Raw genomic sequence first — 24,432 nt, forward strand, 5'->3', positions numbered from 1 at the left:
CAGTATTCTTCACATTTGCTTGATTTTTCTCGTGTCAACATGGATCTGCGCTGGAAGAGTTTTCACTTCAACTTGGATTTGGACATTGCGATGGCTAGGGCATATGTTTTTTACACTCCAATAAAATAAAAAACTTCCCATGTATACCTGTGAATTCATGATGTTCTCACACCTGGGCAGCTAAATACACATATGAGTTAAACTGCAGCATCGCTAGTCTGCGTGAAATATATTGGTACGTAAGCAGCGCTGCAGGTTAAATATGATATGTGTATTAACCAGGCCATGATTGATAAATAGTTATGATTAGAGTTAAGCGACTTTGGTAGGATCGGGTTTCATGAAACTGGTCCGACTAGTGGAAAAAAAAGTCGGAGTTTCGTTCAAAACCCGACCCCAATGCAAGTCAATGGGAATAAAAGTCTGCATTGAGTGGATGAATGTAATCCGCTCAATGCCGACTTTTATTTCCCATTAACTAACATTGTGGTAGGGTTTCAATTGAAACTCCGACTTTTTCTCCTTCGTCTCATTGGGGGACACAGAGACTGTGGGTGTGTGCTACTGCCGTCTGGAGGCTGACACTAGGCATACAAAAAACAAGTTAGCTCCTCCTCCACCGCATACACCCTCGCCCCTATAGCGGGCGGAAACCAGTTTTTTGCTTAGTGTCTTTGGAGGCACACGCAGTCTGGTTTCTCCAGACTAGGTTTCTTTTTCGGTTCTCACTATGAAGAGGAGATAGGGGCGACGGATCCTATAGAAAGGGTCCGATCTCCCCAAACCATCAACGGGCGAGCACGCGTTGAGCATCGCTCCGCGTATCCTTTCCCGCACCGAGGGACACCTCTGGGACTTTTCCCCAGACATCTATTTTTCGTGTTTGTTATTTTTTGAAGACGAGAAGGGGCAACGCATCCTATAGAAAGGATTCGATTTCCCCAAACCAGCAACGGGCGACTACGTGTGAGAGTCCCTCCACGTCTCCTCTCCCGCGACGTGGGACACTATGCCAGACTTAGCCCTGTCCACCCCTAGGTATTGAAACCATGGGCTTGCACACGGGCACAAGACTAGTCTGTGCGCCCCCACTGCTCCACCAACGCTTGACGGCGGTGCTGCACGGCGGCGGACGGTCCCTCTCCTCGCCCCTACAGGGCAGACGGAGTTAGGGTGCCTGCACGTCCAAGAAGGAGACTAGCAGGTGCGGAGGGCCCTGGGCGCAGAGTCAGGTGGACCACCCCCCCAATCCCCCCCCCCCCATACCTGGGGCAGAGCGGGCTGTGGCTACACAGGAGGTGGAGGAGAGGACGTCGCTGGGGCCCGGCGTTTGGACCCCAGGTGGGTAGCGCCATTAATTTAGCCCGCGGCTTCGGCCTAGGCCGAGGGCGGAAGTGGGTGGCAGCGCTCCGGCCGCGTCTTAGGCGGCGTCGCTTCGGCGCCCCCCCGTCCCCGGTATCGGCGTTACAGGATCCGGGGCGGGGGGTATCGTAATTTAGGCCGCGGCTCCGGCCTGGTCCGCGGGCGGAAGTCCCGCCCTCAGCGCGGTGTCCGTCGGCGTCACTTCCGGCACCGCCCCCCTCCTGGCAGGGCGGGCGCCGGATAAAATGGAGTCCCCGACGGCAGTCCGGGGTAGGCCGCAAGAAGCGCAGCTTACTGCACAAAGCGCGGCAGTCCCCGGAGACCGCCACCAACGCAGCTGGAGAGGCCTCCCATGGCAAAAGCCGGGAAAGGACTTACAGAGGGGTAAGTGTGACCCCGGCCTGAAGGCCACGCTAGGACATATAGAGCTCCCCTCTCCTCCGCATTTGCCCTCCTTAAAAAAAAAAAAAAAAGATATATATATATATATATACAGTGTGTGTATATATATATATATATATATATATATATATATAATATATGAGAATCTATTTATCTATTTATTTTTCTGGCCTTTTCCAGCAGTATGTCTGGAAAAGGTAAAGCGCACACATCCTTCTATGCCGCATGCGTTTCCTGTGGGGTTAGATTCCCACGAGCGCAGACCAGTAAATTATGTGAAACCTGTGACACCGAACGCGCCCAGGAGCCCTCCCCCGCAGCAGAGCCCAGGGGTCCGGAACCCCCAGAGTGGGCGGTATCCCTCTCTCGATCTATGGTATCATTAACAAAGGCAATTGAGACCCTTCAGGCCCCGGATAGGGGTAGAGATGACGGCTCACCTGGTTGGGAGGGTTCTGCCTCCTCACATGAGCCGCCGGCCTGCAGGGGCCGCACTCTCTCTAGGCAGGCACATAGGAAGAGAACCCATACTGTGTCGCCAGGCCCCTCCGGTGCTTCAGCATCTGCGAGTGTGGCATCACGCTCGCCGTCACCCCTTTCAGGGAGCGAGCAGAGCTCAGTAGAGGATGTGGAAGAATCCTTGGACCTGGACACCCCAGGGTGCCGGGAGACGGTGGACAGTCCCATTGAGGCTGTCAACCAGACTCTGGGTATTGATGATGAGGTCACCCTAACCGCAGGGCATAAGGTGTCTTTTAAAAAGGCCCGGAAGCCGCGGAGAGTGTTCTGCACTCATCCTGAGTTAGAGGATATAGTGCAGCGGCACCGGGAACGGCCAGAAAAGCGTTTTTCAGGACAGAAGACGCTAGGGTCAAGATATCCATTTGCGCCAGAGCTCTGTAAAAAATGGGCAGAGTCTCCGGCGGTGGATCCCCCGGTATCCCGCCTGGCCTCAAGATCCCTGTTATCAGTGCCTAGTGGTTCGGCCATCAAGGACCCCACGGATCGGCTCATAGAGGGATTAGCGCGCTCGGTGTACGAAGCATCAGGATCAGCGCTCTTCCCTTCCTTTGCGGCAACATGGGTAGCCAAAGCCATGATGTCCTGGTCGGACTCTTTAAATGAGATCCTGCAGGATAGGGAGTTGCCAGCAGAGGTGGCTGAGATAACAAGTCAGATCGCAATGGCGGGTGACTATCTAATTAATGCATCCTTGGATGCAGCTGATAGCGCAGCACTTGCAGCAGCAAACGCAATCGCCATTAGGAGAGCCTTGTGGTTAAGGCTGTGGCGGGCTGATTCGGTGTCTAAAAAATCCTTGACTTCCCTGCCCTTTCAGGGTAACCGACTATTTGGGGAAGAATTGGATAGACTCATTTCGGACGCAACAGGGGGTAAAAGTAGTTTTCTCCCACAACAGAAAACAAGGACGCCATTTCGTCAGCCTCAGGCGCGTTTTCGGGCATTTCGCGCCCCCGCGTGGACGGCAACGGCCAGTACCCCCGCTCCTGCGTGCTATAACCATGACAAAGAGCGTCAGGTCACCTACAGGACCAACCCGCTGGGTAGGATGCGAGGGCGTCCGCCCAGATCAAGGGGGGCCAGGTCCCAGAGGCCCTCTACAAAATGACTCGAGAAGTGCGGTACCCGAGGACAGCAGGATTGGCGGTCGTCTGCGCTGGTTCTGTCACATATGGGCTGCGGTGGCACGCGACGCATGGGTGACGGAGCTGATATCTTCCTGGTACAAGATAGAGTTTATAAAACGTCCGCCAACACGATTTTTTCCCTCCCGGCTTCCCAAGTCAAGGTCTCGGGCAGAGGCATTAAGGGGGGCCATCGAAGTGCTGCAGCACAAAGGGGTCATCGTTCCGGTGCCAAGGAGCGAAAGAACCCAAGGGTTTTATTCCAACCTGTTCGCAGTGCCCAAAAAGGATGGAGCGGTAAGGCCGGTTCTGGACCTAAAGCTACTAAACAGGTTCATCAGGGTCAGGCATTTTCGCATGGAGTCCCTCCGGTCAGTTATATCCTCCATGGAGAAGGGAGAATACCTGGCCTCAATCGATGTTCAGGATGCTTATTTACACATCCCTATTTTTCCCCCGCATCAGAGATTCCTACGGTTTGCGGTCGAGGGACGGCACTTCCAGTTTGTGGCGCTGCCTTTCTGTTTGGCCACGGCCCCCAGAATATTCACGAAGGTGATGGCGGTCGCCATGGCCACTCTTCATTCCCGGGGCATTGTGGTGTTGCCATACCTGGACGACCTTCTGGTAAAGGGCCCGTCCCGTCCAGCGTGCGAGGAGAGTGTCACCATCACACTGGATACCTTGTCTCGTCTAGGATGGATGATCAGCAGGAAGAAATCATTCCTCATGCCGGCCCAGAGGATTGTTTTCCTAGGGATGATATTCGATACCTCCCAGGGATTGGTAATTCTCCCTCATGACAAGGCTCGGGCACTCCGACAGGGAGCTCGAAGACTTCAACAGCCAGGCCTCCATACTATCCGATTCGGGATGGGGGTCCTGGGCAGGATGGTGGCAGCGATGGAAGCAATCCCGTTTGCTCAGTTTCATCTCCGCCCCCTGCAGCATGCCCTGTTAGCGGCTTGGGACAGGAGCCCGTTCTCACTCGATCACCCGTGCAGGTTGTCCTCTCAGGTTCGACAGACTCTTCAATGGTGGACACGCGATCGGTCGCTTCTGCAGGGAAAGCCCTTTCCTCCGGATCATTGGTTAGTGATCACGACCGATGTGAGTCTCTCCGGTTGGGGGGCAATCTTCCGCCACCACACGGCACAGGGGCAGTGGTCACCTCAGGAAGCTCGTCTCCCTATCAATCTGTTGGAGATTCAAGCAATACGGTTGGCCTTGCAGCAGTTCCAACACGTGCTAGCAGGATACCCGATTCGGATTCAGTCGGACAACGCCACGGCAGTGGCGTATGTGAATCACCAGGGGGGCACACGCAGCAGGGCAACCATGCGCGAGGTGGGACATGTGCTCCGCTGGGCCGAGAGGAGCCACTCGATGTCAGCGGTTCACATTCCAGGCGTCGAGAATTGGGCAGCGGATTTCCTAAGCCGCCAGGACATCACGGCCGGGGAGTGGTCACTACATCCCGAGGTGTTCCAGCAGATTTGCCGGCGCTGGGGAACACCAGACGTGGACTTGATGGCCTCCAGGAAGAACGCCAAAGTGGGCGTGTTTGTCGCCCGGTCTCAGGATCCGCAAGCAATCGCAGCGGACGCATTGGTGATACCCTGGAACCAATTTCGGCTCCCATACTTGTTCCCGCCGCTGCCACTTCTCCCCAGGGTTATCAGGAAGATCAAGACAGAGGGGGTTCCGGCAATTCTGCTGGCCCCGGATTGGCCCCGACGGGCATGGTACGCGGATCTGGTACAGCTCATCGCAGACGTACCATGGCGGCTACCGGAACGACCAGATTTACTGTCCCAGGGACCGATCTGCCACCCGAACTTAGGGGCCCTGCGTTTGACGGCGTGGCCATTGAATCTTGGGTGCTGACCCAGGCGGGGTTTGGGCGCGAGGTAGTCGCGACAATGGTAAGGGCCCGAAAGCCAGCCTCGGCAAGGATCTATTATAACACTTGGAAGGTTTTCTTCCAGTGGTGTCGGGAACACGGGGTTCTGCCATTGTCCTTTTCTGTGCCCAACATACTGGCTTTCCTTCAGTCTGGCCTAGACGCAGGTTTGGCGCCAAGTTCCCTTAGAAGACAGATATCGGCCCTGTCGGTCCTGTTTCAGCGAAAGATCGCTACCAATTTGCAGGTCAGAACGTTCCTGCAGGGGGTCGTTCATTTAGTACCTCCCTTCAGAGCACCATTGGAGGCCTGGGATCTTAATCTGGTCCTGTCTGTACTACAGGAGGCTCCGTTTGAGCCACTGAAGGATGTTTCATTGGCATATCTATCCAGAAAGGTTGTGTTCCTGGTAGCCATAACATCCATTAGGCGAGTATCGGAGTTTGGAGCGTTATCTTGTAGAGCCCCTTTCCTGACCTTTTTTAAGGACAAGGTAGTCCTTAGGCCTCCGCCACCTTTTTTACCGAAGGTGGTGTCCTCGTTCCATATTAATGAGGACATTGTGCTGCCTTCTTTCTGTCCAGCGCCAGTTCACATGGTGGAAAGGGCGCTCCACACATTGGATCTGGTAAGAGCTCTCAGGAGATACGTGTCGAGGACAGCACCTTTCCGCCAGACGGATTCGTTGTTTGTGATCCCCGAAGGGCGCAGGAAGGGCCTCGCAGCCTCACGGTCAACCATAGCCAGATGGATTCGCCTAACCATTCAGGAGGCTTACCGTATTAGAGGCACGCCAGTTCCAGCTGGAGTAAGGGCGCACTCTACTCGGGCAGTGGGCGCCTCGTGGGCGCTTCGGCACCAGGCTTCGGCAGAACAGGTATGCAAGGCAGCAACCTGGGCCAGCCTGCACACTTTTTGTAAACATTACAGTGTGCATACTCAGGCTTCGTCAGATGCGAGCCTGGGCAGAAAAATTCTCCAAGCAGCAGTGGCACACCTTTAAACAGGAAAGCATGCGGCTTGGATCGGTGAGTGTTATCCCACCCAGGGACTGCTTTAGGACGTCCCACAGTCTCTGTGTCCCCCAATGAGACGAAGGAGAAACATGGATTTTTGTGAGTACTCACCGTAAAATCCTTTTCTCCGAGACGCTCATTGGGGGACACAGCACGCACCCTGATAGCCGGTTGGCTCATACTTATCATTTAACATATTTTCTTGTTTAAGACAGGGTGATCCCTTTTTCAGACATATGATTTATTGCATTAAGGCTAATTTTTGTATGTCCTCCTACTGCTTTTGCACTAAACTGGTTTCCGCCCGCTATAGGGGCGAGGGTGTATGCGGTGGAGGAGGAGCTAACTTGTTTTTTGTATGCCTAGTGTCAGCCTCCAGACGGCAGTAGCACACACCCACAGTCTCTGTGTCCCCCAATGAGCGTCTCGGAGAAAAGGATTTTACGGTGAGTACTCACAAAAATCCATGTTTTTTCCCCTAGTTTGACCAGTTTGTGTTTCATGAAACCAGATCCTAGTCGGTCAACTCTAGTTATTATACTAGGCCTTGTTTATTGAACATATTACGTGTATTTTACCCATCAGTAGATTCAACACACACGTAATAAGAGTATGTTGTTAATTACAAGGTATATCTATAATCCCCCTTGCCTAGTATCACAATAAGTGAAATGAGGATGGTAAAAACAGCCAATCCTCAAAACACTTTTTATGACACCTTGCAAAGTTTAAAGCGCATTGTGTGTATGGCGCAGTGTGTGTAGGCGGCGCCAAACATTAATCAAACTTTGTTATGGTGGACCAGAAATTTAAATTTATTTTTAACCAAAAAAAAAAAAAAAAAATAATACTTCCGGTTCCGGTGCTGTGATGTGAGGACGCGGGAGACAGAGCTCCATGCAACCCTCAGCTACAAAGACCGGCATAGAACACCCCACGGCCGTGAGAGACAGTGGAAAGTGAGAGGCAGGGAGCAGGAGATATCGGTGTATGGAGCGGTACCTTCTCCGGAGTGGCGGCAAGCACTTAAAGCAAGGAGCTGCAGAGGGAGACCACACAGCATGGGACCATAAAATGGCGTCAGCCGCGGGAAACAGCGGTCTGCAGGAAGGTGAGCAGAGCCTGGTGGAGGAGGAGCGGGAGAGGCAGATCGAAAAGTCGGCAGCCCAGCAGAGCAGCCAGATAACAGACATGCATATAGACTATGACCGCTTGGCTGGGGCAGAGGCAGCGCACCTGGCAGACAGGATAAAAGAGTCCCTGGAGGCTATGGTGGGGGCTGCGCTATCCTCCATTAAAGAACAGGTCACACAGCAGGGAACCAGGATGGCAGAGGCGGAACAAAGAATATCAACTGCAGAGGACGAGGTGATAACATTAAAGGAGCAGTTGAAGGAGATGGTGGAGGGCTCCCAGGCTATAAAAGACAAACTGGAAGATTTGGAAAACCGATCAAGGAGGAGCAATTTAAGGCTGGTGGGGTTGCCGGAATCTATAAGCATGCGACAATTGGATAACATTTGTCAAATAGACCTCCCCAAGGTGCTGGGTCTGACACATAAGTGCAGAGTGGAAAGAGCGCACAGAGTGGGTCCTGTAAGAGAGAGTCCAGGCATGTGGAGAACGAGCAGAAAGCAAGACAACGTGGGGACGACTGGCACAGCCAGACCGCGCCAAGTCATAATAAAATACCTGGAATATAAGGACAAAGAAGAGTTACTGCGAGCATTTAGAGGAAGGAGGATCCCATTGTTTTTACAAGGACATAAAGTATTGATATTTGGAGATTATTCGGCAGAGGTCACCCGGAAAAGGAAGACCTTCAGCAAGATCTGCACTACACTGTACCGCAAAGGTATAAAGTTCCAGTTGCTCTACCCTGCCCTACTGAGAGTGACAAGACAAGATGGATCTTTTTTTGTGACAAAGGACTTGAAAGAGGCGGAGAGATGGATGGAGGAGGCAGTGGACAGTGACCAGACAAGAAAATCTTCGGGGAGGAGGGATGGTCGATGTGGGGAAAGTGAGGGGGAGGTTCGAGAAGAGGGACAGAACGAATGGAGGGAGAGGAGAGAGGAGGGGACGGAGCTCCATACGAAGAATCCCAAGGAAAAAAGATCGCCGTCACGCAAATCTGGAGACCGAGGCAGAGGAGCGCCTTGAGAGAGATTTTAAGGAGAAGATATATCACTTCGGACCGAACTGGGGGACCGGTGGGGGGGGGAGGAATGATGGAAAGTAGAGGTGTACACTTTTTTTTTTTTTTTCTTTTCTTGATCCATCACTTTGGTTCTCCCCTGCTATATGGTCTCTATGGATCCCGAGATCCTACGCACTTTGGGGGGTGGAGGAGCTTTGGCGTTCATGGGGGTCCGGGCTTCTCTTCCGAGTCTCTCTATTGGGTGCTGGAAGGACCATACCGGTAGGAAGGAGAGGGAGACTGGGTTCAGAGGCACCGAATAAGGTGTATGGGAAAGGAGGGAGGGGGTATTGTATGTTGATAAGATTATTGACCAAGAAGGCCTTGCCTTGATATGGTGGGGAGCAGAAGAATGGGGGATAGGCTATGGGTAATTACTAATCCGTGAGCTGAGAGGGAATTGCGGAGCCAGGAGCATCACAGAAAAAATGGAAGTGAAGAGACGACTGACTGTAAAGGGGGGGATAGTTGAGGGGTTGTTAGTTGATAATAGATTTAGGATGAGCAGATGGGTTCAGGGAAAGCAACGTTATGGACACACCGAATGCTTGGAGGGATCACAATACCACACATATGAAAGACCACATGTCGACGTGAAATACTTGAGAAATTGGGACAATGGTTAAAATAGTGACATGGAATGTGAAAGGACTGAAGTCACCACATAAACGCATGATGATATTGAGACAACTCAAAAGACTGAAAGTCGATATAGCATTACTACAGGAGACACACCTACCCCAGGGGGATTTCTTCCATATGCAGAAACTATGGGTGGGAAAAGTAGTTGGGTCAGGCTCCCTGGGACGAAAGGTAGGGGTGATGATTCTAATTAACAAAAATTTTAATCACACGATAGTGTCTCAGAACAATGATGAAGAAGGGAGGTATATTCACATCAAGTTTACCAGTCCACAGGGAGAGTTTGATATATATAACACATACGCCCCTAACAATGAACAAACTTCATTTTTTAACTTTATCACTACTGAACTGGGAAAAGACACAGAACTCAAACGGATAGTCGGAGGGGACTTTAATGCAGTGGTTTCAAGGGGGGAAGATAAGAGATATAGTAGAGATGACGGCAGACCGATTAGGGAGGTAAAAGGATTAATGGTCAAGCTTTTGGAGGACACAAATTTAAAAGATAGTTGGAGAATGCTTCACCCAAATGACCGGGAATACTCTCATTACTCGCATCCACACGAAGCGTGGTCTAGGATTGATTACATTTTGGTAGACCAATTTCTGATGCATAGGGTAAGGGATGTGGATATTGGAGATATGGTGATATCGGATCACAGCCCGGTGCTTCTAGAAATTACTGATACAACACTGAGGGGGACGGACTACTTGTGGAGGTTTCCGTCGTTTCTACTTAGAGACAAGGAATTTGCCAAAACACTGAAAGAATGGTGGGAAGACTAAAGCAGAAACAATAGTGAACATGAGGCGGATATAATGTTGTTCTGGGAAGCAGCAAAAACAGTATTAAGGGGAAGATTGATGGGACATGTAGCTAAACTTAGGAAACATACCCACAAACAATACAAGGCTGCAAGTGAGACCCTCAGAGAGAAGTATACATGGTATCTAGAAAACAAGACACAAGAGGCAAAGGAGGAGTGGAAAGCAGCAAGACAGGAATTTCAATCCTGGGCGGGGAAAAGGGAGGATCTGATACGATCACAGCAGGAAGTTGATTTGCACAAATTTGGCAATAAGGCAGGGAGACTGTTGGCCAATCTGGCAAAAGGGCGACGACCAATGACTTTGATAACTAACATGACTAGACCGGACGGGAGCAAATCCACAAGCCCACAAGAGATTACCGAGATTCTGGGGGATTATTATGCAAAATTATATAGTAAGGGGGAAGAGACGGTTGGCAGGGAAAATGACTGGTTGAAAAGCATAAAACTCACGCAAATCAAAGCGGAAGAGCTGTCTAGATTGAACGCAGAAATAACATTAGAAGAAGTACAGACGGTAATAGGGGATCTGAACATACACAAGGCACCGGGACCTGACGGGTTTAATGGGGAATTTTATAAAGTAATGAGAGAGCAGGTAGCACCGATCCTGACTACAATGTATAACAAAATAATGGGAGGAGGGGGAATTTCGGGACACCTTAACACTGCGTACATAAAATTGATACCCAAGGGAGACAGAAATCTAGATAACCCAGCAAACTATAGGCCAATTTCATTGATAAACCAAGATCTCAAAATCTTGGCCAAATTGATGGCCAATAGATTGGCGGAGATACTACCAAACTTAATATCACCGGCACAATCGGGGTTCGTTAAGGGGAGGGCAGCGGTGACGAATGTGCGGAGGGCTATGCTGGTAATGGATGCCATTAGACATAGGGATCTTCAAAAGGAGGAGTGTCCAGCCATGGTCACACTTGATGCTGAGAAAGCGTTTGATAGCGTGGGGTGGTCATGGCTGGAGACGGTACTAGACAATATGGGGATACGGGGAGCCTTTCGTACATTCATAGGGGTATTGTATGCGAATCCTCAGGTGAGGGTGGCGACGCCCGGGTTCCTGTCGAGATCTTTCCCATTGAGCAAAGGGACTAGACAGGGATGTCCACTGTCACCCCTCCTGTTTAATCTGGCCATTGAGCCTTTGTCTAGACTGTTAAATGAAGGAGATTGTTTTGAAGGTATTAGGGTCGGGAAGGAACAATTGCGTTCAGCCCTATTTGCGGATGATATCATACTATTTATGAACAACCCTCAGAGGGATCTCCCAAAAGTGACACAACAGATAGAGGAGTTTGGGGGATTATCAGGCTTTAAATTGAACAGAGCAAAGTTTGAAATTTTGTTTCTGTGTGAGCAAAAGATGAAACTGATGGTTGCCGAGGGAACAAGAGATGGCATCTCTGGGATACCGATAGCACGGTCTCACCTTAAATATTTGGGAATACAGATGGGACGTACAACAGCGTCAATATACGAATTGAACTACAAACCTTTGATACAAAAAATAGAACAGGAACTAAAGATGTGGGAGGGGCTGCCGCTATCATTACTAGGTAGAAATCATCTTTTGAAGATAAGTTTTCCAAAATTACTCTACCCAATGCAGACAATCCCCATGTTATTGAAGCATACAGACATAAATAGACTGAATAAAGCATTCTCGACATTCTTGTGGAGGGGGAAAAGACCGAGAATCAAAACGGAAAAATTAATGCAATCTTTGGAAAAAGGAGGCATCAAAATGCCAAATATTAGAGGGTATAACTTGGCATGCCTGATGAGGCACGTCATAGACTGGTTAAGGAAGACAAACGGACACTCAGACATACGTTTAGAGAGTGAGTTCTGTAGACCCTGGGATTTGGGGGCATTACTTCACACGTCATTGGCTGACATACCGAAGAAAATCAAACACTCACTGGTATGTAGAGATACGGTGATGGCTTGGAAAGCAGTAAGAAAAAAATTCGGTTTGTCCTGGAGAATCTCCAAACATCTAAATATATGGAAATTCCCAGATTTCCCAGCGGGAAGGGACAATAAATTATTTTCAGAATGGAGGAGTAAAGGGATAGAAGGGGTGACGGATCTATTACATGAAACGGAGAACAGGTGGCTGACATACCAGGAAATCGTGACAAAATATGGGCTATCCACATTCCAAATCCTTCAATACAAACAGATAGAAAAAGGGTTAATGTCACAATTGAGGGATGTTAGTATGGAACAGGTGACAAATGACATGGACCGAATTATTATGAAAGATAGACATGAGAATACTATTTCAGCTTTATATAAAGCTATGAGAGAGGTTTTGATTCCAATATGCCCAGAACAAATCTGGAGAGCATGGGCAAGACAATTAGAGGACGTCGAAGTGGGGGACAAGATATTGCAGGGGTGGATGACAATGAGGAAGGAGGTGATTAATGAAGGGTGGAGGGATACACAATTCCGGTTGATGCATAGAGCAATCTATGGTTTTAATATCCCAATCACACAACAGATAAGCAGAGTGATCCATTGTCCCAAATGTAAATGGCCAAAAACGGACCTGTTTCATGGGATCTGGCAATGCCCAGAGAGCCAGAAATTCTGGAAAAGATTGCAAACATTTATACAAAAAGTGGGGAGTGTGGAAGTCGAAATGGATCCATTGCTGTGGATCTTCCATTATAGGAACAAGGGGCAAATAATAGCAGGAGGGGGTGACCAGAGGCCCAAATTACAAAAATTGTTTCATGGAGTGGCTATGATAGGCAAAAGGGCTTTATTGTCCAAATGGCTGGAAGGAAGTGTGCCGTCAGAGGAAGAGGTGTTGAGGCAGATTAAATCATTACTCAGAATCGAACAGCTGGAGGCGGAAAGGAATAAGGAGGGCCTGACGGGTAAATTTTTAAAAAAATGGAGGAATTTCATAGTACAACAGTGCGGTGAAGAGGAAATAAGGAAAATAGTAACTCCCTTTAAGTATACAGAATGGTATATATTGGAAGATATCCATGGCAATTTGGGGAAATTAAAGGTGATTAATGAAGGTGAGATGTAAGGTCTGGGTGGGGACGGGGGATAAAACATGTGATGCTATATCACAGAGGTGGTGCTTATAATCTGTGTTTTCCAAGTGGTCTAGGCATAAAGTGTGTGCGAAGTTGCGAGGGGGGTTACCGAAAATGTACGATGACTAGGGTTTGCTTAAGGGAGGGTTGGATGGGAGGAGGATAGGCTAAGTTATTGCCTGTTTATTGGAAATACGTTTTAATATATGAAACGGTGCATTGTTAATGAAAATTTGAAATAAAGTTTGTGTTTAAAAAAAAAAAAATAATAATAATAATAAAACTTTATTTTTTTCTGCGTTTTGGGGCAGATGGTTGCAAGTTGGGGGCGTGCAGTGAACAGCTTATAGTCGATGAAGGTGTTCTAGGGGAAGGGGCAACAAAACTTGTGGGGGAAGGGAATCCAGTTATGGGAATGGAACTAGACACACTAGGAGGAGAGGACAGAGGTCCAGCTACAGTGGTCCTAACTGTTTGTCTCCTTAAACTGGCCTGCCTGGACCTACTTGGACCCAATGCCCGCCTTGATTGTGGGCGCCGCCTGAAACTTGGGGCAAATAAGGAATGTGGGTCCCCCGTCTGCTGCTGTGCATGCTGCTGCTGCTGTGCATGCTGCTGCTGTGGCTGCTGCTGATGCTCTGTGGTGGCGGTGGCAGTGCATGTCCTTGCAGGAGGACTTGTGGCGGCAGTGATGGTCCAGGTTTGCGGAGTGGTGGTGGCAGGGCTAGTACATGTTGTAGTGTTTGCGGAAGGGCTGTTCCACGTTTGAGGAGTGGTTACTCTGGCTGTGCTCCAAGCATGCATGGGGGTGGCGGTAGTGCTCCAGACAGGAGCAGCGCTTGCCATGGTGGTGTCGGTGAAGTGACCAGCAGCACTCAGACGTGGTGGTGTAATGGTGGGTGTCCTGGCTTTGAATAGAGGTGTCCGTGCAGTGGTATGCAGCACAAGTCGGTAGTGAGGTGAAGCGAGTCAATGGTGGCACAGTTAGAAATGACACCACTGACTTCTGCCTGTACCGATTATGCTGCATAGCCTGCAAGAAAGCATTGTTGCTGGCCTGCAGCACACTCAGCTATTGCTCAGGACTAAGGTGTTCCGCCATGCCCTTTTCAATCTTACTAAAAAAATGGTGCGCTGGTCTGTTGAGGTCGGCCTCCAGACGGTCAAGGCGCTGTTCGATAGAATGGAAGTGGTGTTCCATGTGGTTAAAACCACATTCCATGAGTGAAAAACAGCTTTCCACTCTGTCTGACAGCGACTTGAGGCTGGCATTAAAGGCCTCGCTCAAGTGCATAAACTCGGGCAAGACATTCCTATCTAAGGCCCTCTGCCGCTGGCGGGTAGTGCCCGCATAACCAGTGGCAGAGACCTGGGACAGGGGAACACCTGATTGACCAGCTTCCTGGTCAGCAGCTGTTTGTGTTGCTGACGTGCAAGGTGCTTCCTGGCTGTCGGATGAGATTGGTCCGAGGTCGTCCGATGAAGGACTGCTCCAGGGCCAGGTTGCAGGGTGCAGCTCCAGGTGCTGTGGAAGAAAATAATGATTTTCCTATCATGCCTTTACAAGAAGCATCAGCTGTGGATTAGAAAAACACAGCTTAATAAAAATAAAAACCAAAAAATTATAATACTTACGATCTGGTGGCAAGGACCGGTCTTAGGAACTGCAACGCTTGATAGTACCGGTATCTTGTTCTTGTCCTTGACGCAGAACCACTGCGAACCTGGCCCTCAGCACGAACATCACTGTTGAAACGGTCCTTGATCGAGCGCCAACGTGTTCGGACTTTGTCCACTGTTGGAAAAACAAACAAACAACATTTAACAATTGTGTATGATGCACGACATATGCTGTCACCAAACCCAACAGTGCCATCATGAACAAGAGTCAATGCGGCACAATACAGCAATGCAATACCCAAAGCAGTCACTGTTGAGCCAGATGACACTGTTGGGTTTCGTGCTAGAATATATCTAGCACGAAACCCAACAGTGCCATCAAGGACAATAGTCACTGCGGCACAATACAGCAATACAATACCCAAAGCAGTCACTGTTGAGCCAGATGACACTGTTGGGTTTCGTGCTAGAATATATCTAGTACGAAACCCAACAGTGCCATCAAGAACAATAGTCACTGCGGGGAAATATTTACTAAACGCCTTTTTGGAGGATGCAGTGGCGCTGTCCCAGCCATCCATCAACGCTGCGGCCACCTCATTCCATAGCCGCCGGGTCACCACATTGTCCTTGTACAGCCGGTCACGGCTGTCCCACAACGGGGCACGCTCCTGGACCAGGCGGATAAGGTGCTCATTATCCAGGTAGATGTCTTCCTCCCGTTGTGGAACCTAAACAAAACACATTCATTAGAATATTCGAATTTTGTGTGAATAAAAAGTTACAAAAAAGATCCAGAAAAGAGGAAATATAGAAGATAAAAAATAAAGAACATTACAAATCATTTGATACTTACATTCCGTATCACTACCGGGACTTGGCTTGGCTGCTCATGCTGTTCGCCCTCACTAGTCGCGTCCGCTCAAGATGACGATGTCTGAAAAAAACAAACGTTATAGATTTTGAGAACCAGCAGATATACCGTATATACTAGAGTATAAGCCGACCCGAGTATAAGCCGACCCCCCCTAATTTTGCCACAAAAAACTGGGAAAACTTATTGACTCGAGTATAAGCCTAGGATAGGAAATGCTCCATAGATTATTCCCCCATATGGTGTCCCCAGAAGAAGCTCCTTAGATTATTCCCCCATATGCTGACCCCATAAGAAGCTCCTTAGATTATTCCCCCATGTGCTGACCCCATAAGAAGCTCCTTCGGGTATGTGCACACTTTGCGGTTTCTGCTGCGTTTCCGCAGCGTTTTTGGCTCTGCAGAAACGCAGCAGATTCTGCTGCGTTGTACAGTACCTTTATTTCCTATGGAAATAAAAAAAAGCTGTGCACATGCTGCGTTTTTTTCCGCGCGGTTTTCAAAACGCAGTATGTCAATTGTTTGGTGCAGAAACGCTGCAGTTTTACACCTCATCCATTATGAGGTGTAAAACCGCAGGGCAAAACCGCAGAAAAAACGCAGATAAACCGCAGCACTTTGTCCTGCGGATTTCCTGCGGTTTTCTCTACAAAATCCGCAGAGACAAAAAACTATGTGTGCACATACCCTACGATTATTCCCCCATGTGCTGCCACTGCTGCTGCTGCATGTAAAAATAAAAAAAAATGACATACTCACCTCTCCGTCGCTGGGTGTCAGATACTCACCTGTCCTGCGTCCATGGCTGCTCACCGCTATCTGCCACGTCATCGGTCAGTGACGTTCAGACTGCAGGGGGCGCGGTGCACACTAATCACGTCACCGCGCCCTCTGCTGTCTGAAGTCAGTGACCGATGACAGACAGCAGCAAGCAGCCATGGACGCAGGACAGGTGAGTATTGCTATACTTACCCGTCCTGACGCTGTCTCTTGAGCCCCCAGCTTCTCTGCGCTCTCTCTTCCTGCGTTCAGCGGTCATGTGATACCGCTCATTAAAACTAATGAATATGCGCATATTCATGAGTTTTAATGAGCGGTACCACGTGACCGCTGAAGGCAGGAAGAGAGAGCGCGGAGAAGCTGGGGGCTCAAGAGACAGCGTCAGGACGGGTAAGTATGATCTGACACCCCCCGCTCCCCCTCCGACCCCCCGGTGTATATGACTCGAATATAAGCCGAGAGGGGAACTTTCAGCCCAAAAAAATGGGCTGAAAATCTCGGCTTATATTCAAGTATATACGGTACTTACCAAACGCACGAAAATAATCACCTCAAGGTCTGCTTGCGCCAATTCCGGCTAAGGTTGGTGAATATTCCGAAGACATACTGCATGTAAAAATAATACAAAGCATTAGTACATATACAATTTAAAAGGACAGGCATACATTTTTAGATGTAATAATACTGACATTCTTGCCACTGAAGCTGGAATTGAAAATGGGGTCTTCTTTTGCAGTTTTTCTGCTCTCCAAGCTGTCTCTATAGAATCATAGAATCGTAGAGTTGGAAGGGACCTCCTGGGCCATCTGGTCCAACCCCCTGCTCAAAGCAGGATTCGCTAAATCATCTATAGTTATGGTACAGTGCTGGCAGACACCTCCTTTTATATAGACATGAGGTTTTTTTTGGTGGGGATTTTTATAACTAGTCTAACCAATGGACACCAAAAAAACGCATGCGCAAAAAAAAACGCATACATGCACATGCCAATGCGCACCCATAGACCACAATGGTAATTTTTTGCACAATACGTGCGCATGCGTTTTTTTTAAGCGGTTGGCCGGACCAAAAAATGCAACATGTAGCGTCTGGATTTTAAGGACGCACACCATAAAAAAACCCACAGAGCATGAAAACCGCATACGTGCGCATGCCAACGCGCACGTATGCGCACGCATGTTAAATATAGGGGAAAAACCGTATGTGCAAAAACGCAGCGCGAAAAAACGCAAATGTGAAACCAGCCTAAGAAATGTTCAAAAATGTACTGCATAGTCTCTTTACTTTCTTAACAATAGTGTGTGTGTGTTGTGTGTGTATGTGTGTATGTATGTATATGTGTATATATATATATATATATATAATTTATAATGTGTGTGTGTTAGCAGCCGCAGCCATACACATTAAAGGGAGCCTGACATTCGATTCATGCTACCTAGTAGCAGTAACCAGAGCCGGGCAGCACCATTGAGAAATCTTAGTTTGAAAATGCGTCCAATGTCGTCATTGACTGTTTAGATCTCTCCCCATAGTCAGGTGATGTTCCTGACCTTCGTCCCACCCATCTTCAGATGAATGACAGGTCTCTCCCTTCTGTGTTCATAGGGAAAGATCTGTCAGTCAACTGGAGCAGGGCAGTCAGAATCCGTCCGGGGTCGCACCGAACTAGTCAGGCGCCTCCCTATAGTCTCTGGCCGGGTTTTCAAAGTATATTTTCTCTGAAAAGCTGCAACAGGAATCGTGCATCCAATGTCTGATTCATGTGGCTCGTGGCTCGTGACTCCAGCAGCATGAATCTAATGACAAGTTCCCTTAAATGTGTGGACAGAACAGGATCCTCATCATTGGGTGGCTTTTACCACCTTCATGTGACAGTCCGTTTTACTGTTGTCCCATATATTGAGGAGCTTCTCATGGACTAATGTTCACACCTGAAACGCTGTACATTTATATATTTCTGTATTTTCTCCAGAGTCTCCAGTTGCAGTCCTCTTTTACATCACCGGATGGAACAACTGCCCTTATTGCCGTGAACCAGCCATCTTCTCCATTTACATCTGATGAAACGGCAGCATTAATTACTGTGAACCCACAAACCCCGTCCTTCGCAACTTCGGATGGCACAACAACACTAATTGCAGTGAATCATGAGTCCCCATCTTTCACAGCTTCTTCTTCTCTTATTGCAGTCAGGCAGCCAGGTTTGTTAAATGCTGGAACAAGTAGTCAGCCCTTAGTCCTCGGTCACTTGCAGAGCCAACAGAACGAGGCGACTTTGTCAGCAGTCACCAGTCACAATCACCTTGTCAGCATGGGGCAGCTGGTGACTGTGGAAGATCCCATATCCAGCATGGCTGGAGAAGTGCACCAGATACTGCTTGGGGAACTGCACCCTATTCCTATTGCGATTCTGGACCACCAGCCGACCATTGGTAAGTGCATATGTAAATGTTCACATACGTCACATAGCTGAAATGACCTCTAATATCCCAACTGTATGGGGACGTGGAACACATTGCCTGAATTATGCAGATGAAGAGATCCAGTATCTGAGATTGTTGGCCGCATTGTCGATTCTAAAAACTACATCATGATCGCACCTACAAAATACATCACTAAAATCAGCATGTCTGTCACTTCTTCATGCCGACAGGTTTTTTCTAAAATGTGTTCTGTTGTCAAAGTTCTTAGGAATAGTTAATGATATATTAACCTAGAAAAGTTATAAAATTGGGGAAAGCCATTAAAAGTTATGGCTGCAATAAAATTGGGGGTTACTGCGCCCAGTTCTGGGAAACCTGATACAATTATTATAATTCCATCCGTCTTGCATTATATTTGTCTCATAGAGGTTGCCGTATCCTTAACCACACTTGTCTCATAGCCAAAAGTCGCAGTGGAGCCATAGCCATAAAGTGCACAGACCACGAGCTACAATTCTACTCTGATTTCTGTGGTTTACATCTAATGGCTACATGGTGGCTGCGATCAGAGCAGGCCTGGGAGACAAAAATAGGGCGTAATTATCAGTACAGTCTAACTCTTAGTGCAAACGTAGGCTAGGCTGCCTTGGAATACATTAGATGTATCATAGTGGTTCATGCTGTTTGATAAATCTGGCATTTAGATATATCGAAAGTTTAAGATTTGACTGTCGGCAGATCGATGCTTTGGCCGATCACATGACTGACAGCCATCTCGGCCATCTCTCCCATGCACAGAAGCGGTCCTGCATTTTCCGCGAGAAAGTCACTCACCGATATCTCTGCAGCAGCGTATCTTTGAGAGAACAAAGTGATTAGCATTCCAATATCAGACATGTCCCCTAACAGTTGTGCCAGGGCACCTATACACAATAGGGTGTCAGCCAATAATCAGTATCGGCGGGCACATCCAACGTTAGTCCGTATATGGGGTGTAACAATGCTACTTACTTGGGGGGAGGGATGAGCTATCACAGGAACTGTTTTGATTTAAATGTCCAGCTGGTTTATTTCAGTACTCATAAACCACATCACAGGAAAATACAGCCCTTGTCCCACAAAAAGTGAAACGGACAGTAAAAAGTCCATACCATACTGCGGGTTCGCCCGCTTGGGTTAGACTCCAGCTTCTTAGTCCTTCAACAATGGCACTCATTCCTGGAGATCTGCACACCCCCACACACAGACTGTGTGAGACAAACAGGCAACATTTTACATTGTGAATCACATCCAGGGGTAAAGATAGAGGTAAAGTGCCCATCAAGCCAAACCATCTTGTGGGAGGGGCTTCTGGAAGCATAGGGTGAACTTTCTCCAGATTACCTCAGCAAATTAACTGCTAGAATGCCAAAGGTCTGCATTGCTGGAATTGCTGCAAAGGGAGCATTTTTTGACGAAAGCAAAGTTTGAAGCAGAAAATTATTATTTCAAATAAAAATCCTTTTTTCTAACCTTGTCAATGTCTGGACTAGATTTTGAATTAATTTGGCAACTCATTTGATTAATATAAGTATAAGTTTTCATGGAAAACACAAAATTGTCTGGGTGACTCCAAACTTTTGAACGGTAGTGTAGTTGGTGGTTTACTCTTGTGCATTTTTAGCAAAAAGTGTTTCATGTTCAATCATGCCCCTTCATTATCCATGCCTTCATCATCAAGGTCCTGCGCCTTAGGTCCTGACTCAGTCACAACATGTATATGATGCATGTCAAGAAATACAGAATTCTGGCACATTTAGCTTGATAAATATTCCCCATTTTCTGCTATACTAAATATGATCAGTAATATAGAAAAAGAAAGGTTTACAGACAGATGGATGGGTAATAGTTTTATTTGTCTTTTTTTTCCCATTGATTTTAGTTGAAGTCGGTTCTGTAGAAGCATACTGCACGGAGCAAGGTGAGGACAACCCAGGAGAGACAACAGAAAACCAAGTTCATACGGATGAAGCAGAAGCCACAGATTGTGAGGACCCTGCATGAACTATGAATGGATCCCATCATCAGCTTTATCTTCAGCCCTCATATTGAGGGAAACAACCACATGTACAATAAAGACTGCTCATCCAACATTTGGATCTCTCTACTGTTTCATGTGTTGCAGACCATTATCCTGAGATGGCATTCGTAAAGGAAAGGAATGAAGTAACACTGCGGCATGAAGTGTGATACACTGAGAACTACCAACCCAATAACAGGAAAGATGTATATCTTTGTACCATGTTAGCCAGTTGATAGAAGAATATTTAGAATTGAGAGTCCTCAGTGGTTGATACCTTTTAATGGCTAACTGAAAAGATGGTAACAAGTCTGGAAAGCTTGCAATGTGTTACCATCTTTTCAGTTAGCCCTTAAAAGGTATCAACCACTGAGGACTCTCAATTCCAAATATTTTTATAACCCTATAGCACACACTTTCGGGCTTGGTGCTATCTGTCTAATAGCTTATACACTTCCTTCTGTCTGCAGAGCGTCACTCTCACGTCATGCTGTATATACTCCGCTGGTATACTGTACATCTGGCTGCATACAAGCATATTTTCCTTCAATGATCTGAGCCTATAATATTATCAGGAATTGAAAATTACCGATCAATAGAAATTCTTATAAATGGACAAGGATGTAAATTTTGAACCTTAATTCTGGCAATGAAATTAAAATATTCCTCCACCCAGCATTCACTATTGAGGTTCATTTTTCCCCCAAATTACTGTAACCTAATTGTCTGATGAGTCTTACACAGTTTGACAGCCATCATTTAGGATTTAGTACTTATTTAACCTTTTCCCTGTCACGGATGTATCTCAAACATCATTGCAGGGAGGAAACTTGGTAGACAAGGATATATGAGATACATCCAGGCTACTGATGGTCATATCTGTACTAACTGAGATTCTCTGTTTAAGAATGAGACCAGAATCACCACTGTAGATGTGACCCAGCCTGAGATATCAGGGGTTAAAGTGAGAGCTGCGAGTGTCTGCAGCTGTCACTCCCAACTCTCACTTTAAGGGCTCATTCAGACATCCGTGCAGAGCGGTCCAAGATCGGACTACAATACATGGACTGGCCACAATTCTCCTGACCCGAGCGTGACAGCTTCATAAGAACATATGTCATGCTTGGGAGAGCCGCGGCCAGACTTCACATAACATTAGAGTTCCAAATGGAACAGACATCTCAATGAGCCTTAACCTGTAATGTCTCACGTTGGGTCCAAACTACATCAGCGATTCTGATCTCAGAATCTCCACTTCAGAATGATCTTTAGATCACTGTCGAATGTAACATACAGCCTGTTAAAATGCCCTCACCCCTGACTTCAGCCAATGTGAAGGAGGACAGGGAATTGCAGGAGAGCAGACAGGCTGCAGAAGCAGGAGAGGGATGCTATGTTATCTCCTGTGTAAAACACCAAGATAAAAACAAAATGTTCTGAAAAAAAAAAAAAAGCATATAAAAATGTAAATGGCTCTTTTTTTTTTCTTTTAAGTCTTTATTATCGGGGCAAAGAAAAACGCCTAAACTTATTTGGCATCACCATGTCTGTAACAACCTGAACTATAAAACAAGCTTGTCACTTAACCCTGTCTTAAAAAAAAACACAACAAAAAAGCTAATTTCTCCTTCGCCTCACTGGGGGACAACAGACCATGAGTTTAATGCTGCTGCCACCAGGAGGCTGACACTAAGTTGAAACAAAAAGAGTTAGCTCCTCCCTTGCAGTATACACCCTCATGCTGGCTCCAAATGAACCAGGTCTTGCTTAGTGTCCGAAGGTGGCACACGGGTCTGGTTTTCAGACCAAAAATCCATTTTTTTATTTTAAGTTTTTATTTTGGATTTTTATCTCTTCTTCAGATGAAGGGGCGACAGATCCTTTTCTCCTCGCACCAACAACAGGCGAGCACGTGGAGTGTCGCCTTTACGTACCCTCCAGCGATGTGGGATGCTATGCCTGGACTGGATTTTTAGGGGTGACGGGTCCCTTTAAGGGCACCGATCTCCCTGCACCATCAAAAGACAAGCACATGGAGTGTCGCCTCCATGTATTCTCTTCTGCAGCCAGGCCTAATGCTGGACAACTGGCCCTGTCCACCCGGGGCCTTGAACTCCGTGGATGTACAGAGGCACCCTTCCTTTGGCGTCCGAGCAGCCACCACTGCATCACCACTGTTCAGCGGATGATGCAAGGAGGCGGAGGGTCCCTCTCCACCTCCCTGTTAAAGGGATGGTGGATTGAGGGTGTTTGGCCCTGCACCGTCCAAAACAGCAGCAGCTCACCTAGAGAGGAAGACAAGTTCTGCCAGGGTGCTCATTCGAACAGAACAGGAACAGAGGTATGCCAGCAGATGCTCCCCCCATATCGCTCTGCTAGGGCTTGCAACGGAGGAGTGGCTTCTCCGGTAGCGGTGCCACGCCATGTCACTGCCTCCGGGTGTGCTCCGGCCGGCGGCGGCAATTTAGGTCCTGGCTTCGGTTTATTTTCCGTGCGTACCGAAGCTCCGCCCATATTTTGGTGCTTCTCGTTCGCCACGACATCTCGCGGCGGCCATCTTTCCCTGCGGTTCTTTTTTCTCCCCCTGTCCGATTTCATTCTAGAAGGGGATTTGGTGACATGGCGGTGATTTTCCTTTTTTGCTCCGCATCGCCCGCTATTCCCGTTGCTCTGCCTTACCGGCCTGCTCCTCTGATAGACGATGGCAGAGGTCCACAGCGCACCTGACAAGGGCTACAGCACCGGGTAAGACTCTGAGCTGCTACACGCACATAACGCGTGTTCAGGAACCACTGTGCCAATTGCTGGCCACAAGGTTATGCAGCTGGGTTTCTGCTACAAAAATAATGGCCGAATTGCAGACAAGTCGCGTGCGACATGCACTGAAATTTGATGCAACCTGTAAACCCTGCTAGACACAGATTGGCAAGATTCCTATGGGAAGGTCATAATGAGACTAGTTTTGCACATACAGCGTTTTCATCTCCAGTGTACCTAGTTCCCCTGAGTGGGCTTCATCACTGTAGCGGGCCATAAGCCGAACACTGGAAGGCGCTTGGCAGCATGGGGTCCTGGGATAAAAATCCCACCATCGAGGTTATCGGAACTGCAACACCCATGGGCAACAGTCCTGAGTAAGTGCTCTGACCCTGTGGCCCCCTCGGTTTTCCCTGCAAAGGATACATGGGATTAACGTATCCGTTGCTATTCTGTGGTACAGCCTCATTTTGCAGGGACTGCGATATAGCCCCCCGAGTGGGTTTCATCGCTGTAGCAGCCCATGGCGCCACTGGTCACAGCGATACAGTCCTTTCATGATCCCTCCTCTATCGGTCGGGGTCTTCGCCAGCCTACCTCGGATAATTCCTCCATCTCTACCTGTGGTTAGCACTGCAGCCTTGCAGCGCTGGAATCCTGGGTTCAGATCCCACCAAGGATCATGCGAACTCAGTCAGCAGAGCGTGGTTTCAGGCGAAAAAGCCACAGATTGCAGAGGGGTGACGGTTCCCTTTAGAGTTCAGTTCTTGTGTATTATGGTCATGCTGTTGCTGTTCCAGGGTGACGGACCCCTGCAGGATACCGTTCTT

At 48.1% G+C, this 24,432-nt stretch overlaps 1 protein-coding gene across 3 annotated transcripts in view; it reads left to right on the forward strand.

Moving 5' to 3' along the window:
• The window catches only part of CARF (calcium responsive transcription factor), a 127,861-nt gene extending 106,338 nt beyond the window's left edge, over positions 1-21,523 (forward strand). For all 3 annotated transcript variants that reach the window (XM_073551527.1, XM_073551526.1, XM_073551528.1), the window contains 2 exons: positions 18,336-18,795; positions 20,708-21,523. In XM_073551527.1, coding sequence (XP_073407628.1) covers positions 18,336-18,795; positions 20,708-20,829 — 582 coding nt within the window. In that variant the 3' untranslated portion in view covers positions 20,830-21,523. The remainder of the gene's footprint in view (positions 1-18,335; positions 18,796-20,707) is intronic.
• The last annotated feature ends 2,909 nt before the right edge of the window (positions 21,524-24,432 follow it).

Source organism: Dendrobates tinctorius, unplaced genomic scaffold (assembly GCF_039654945.1).
Source record: "Dendrobates tinctorius isolate UK_male_01 unplaced genomic scaffold, ASM3965494v1 ptg000177l, whole genome shotgun sequence".
Taxonomy (NCBI): domain Eukaryota; kingdom Metazoa; phylum Chordata; class Amphibia; order Anura; family Dendrobatidae; genus Dendrobates; species Dendrobates tinctorius.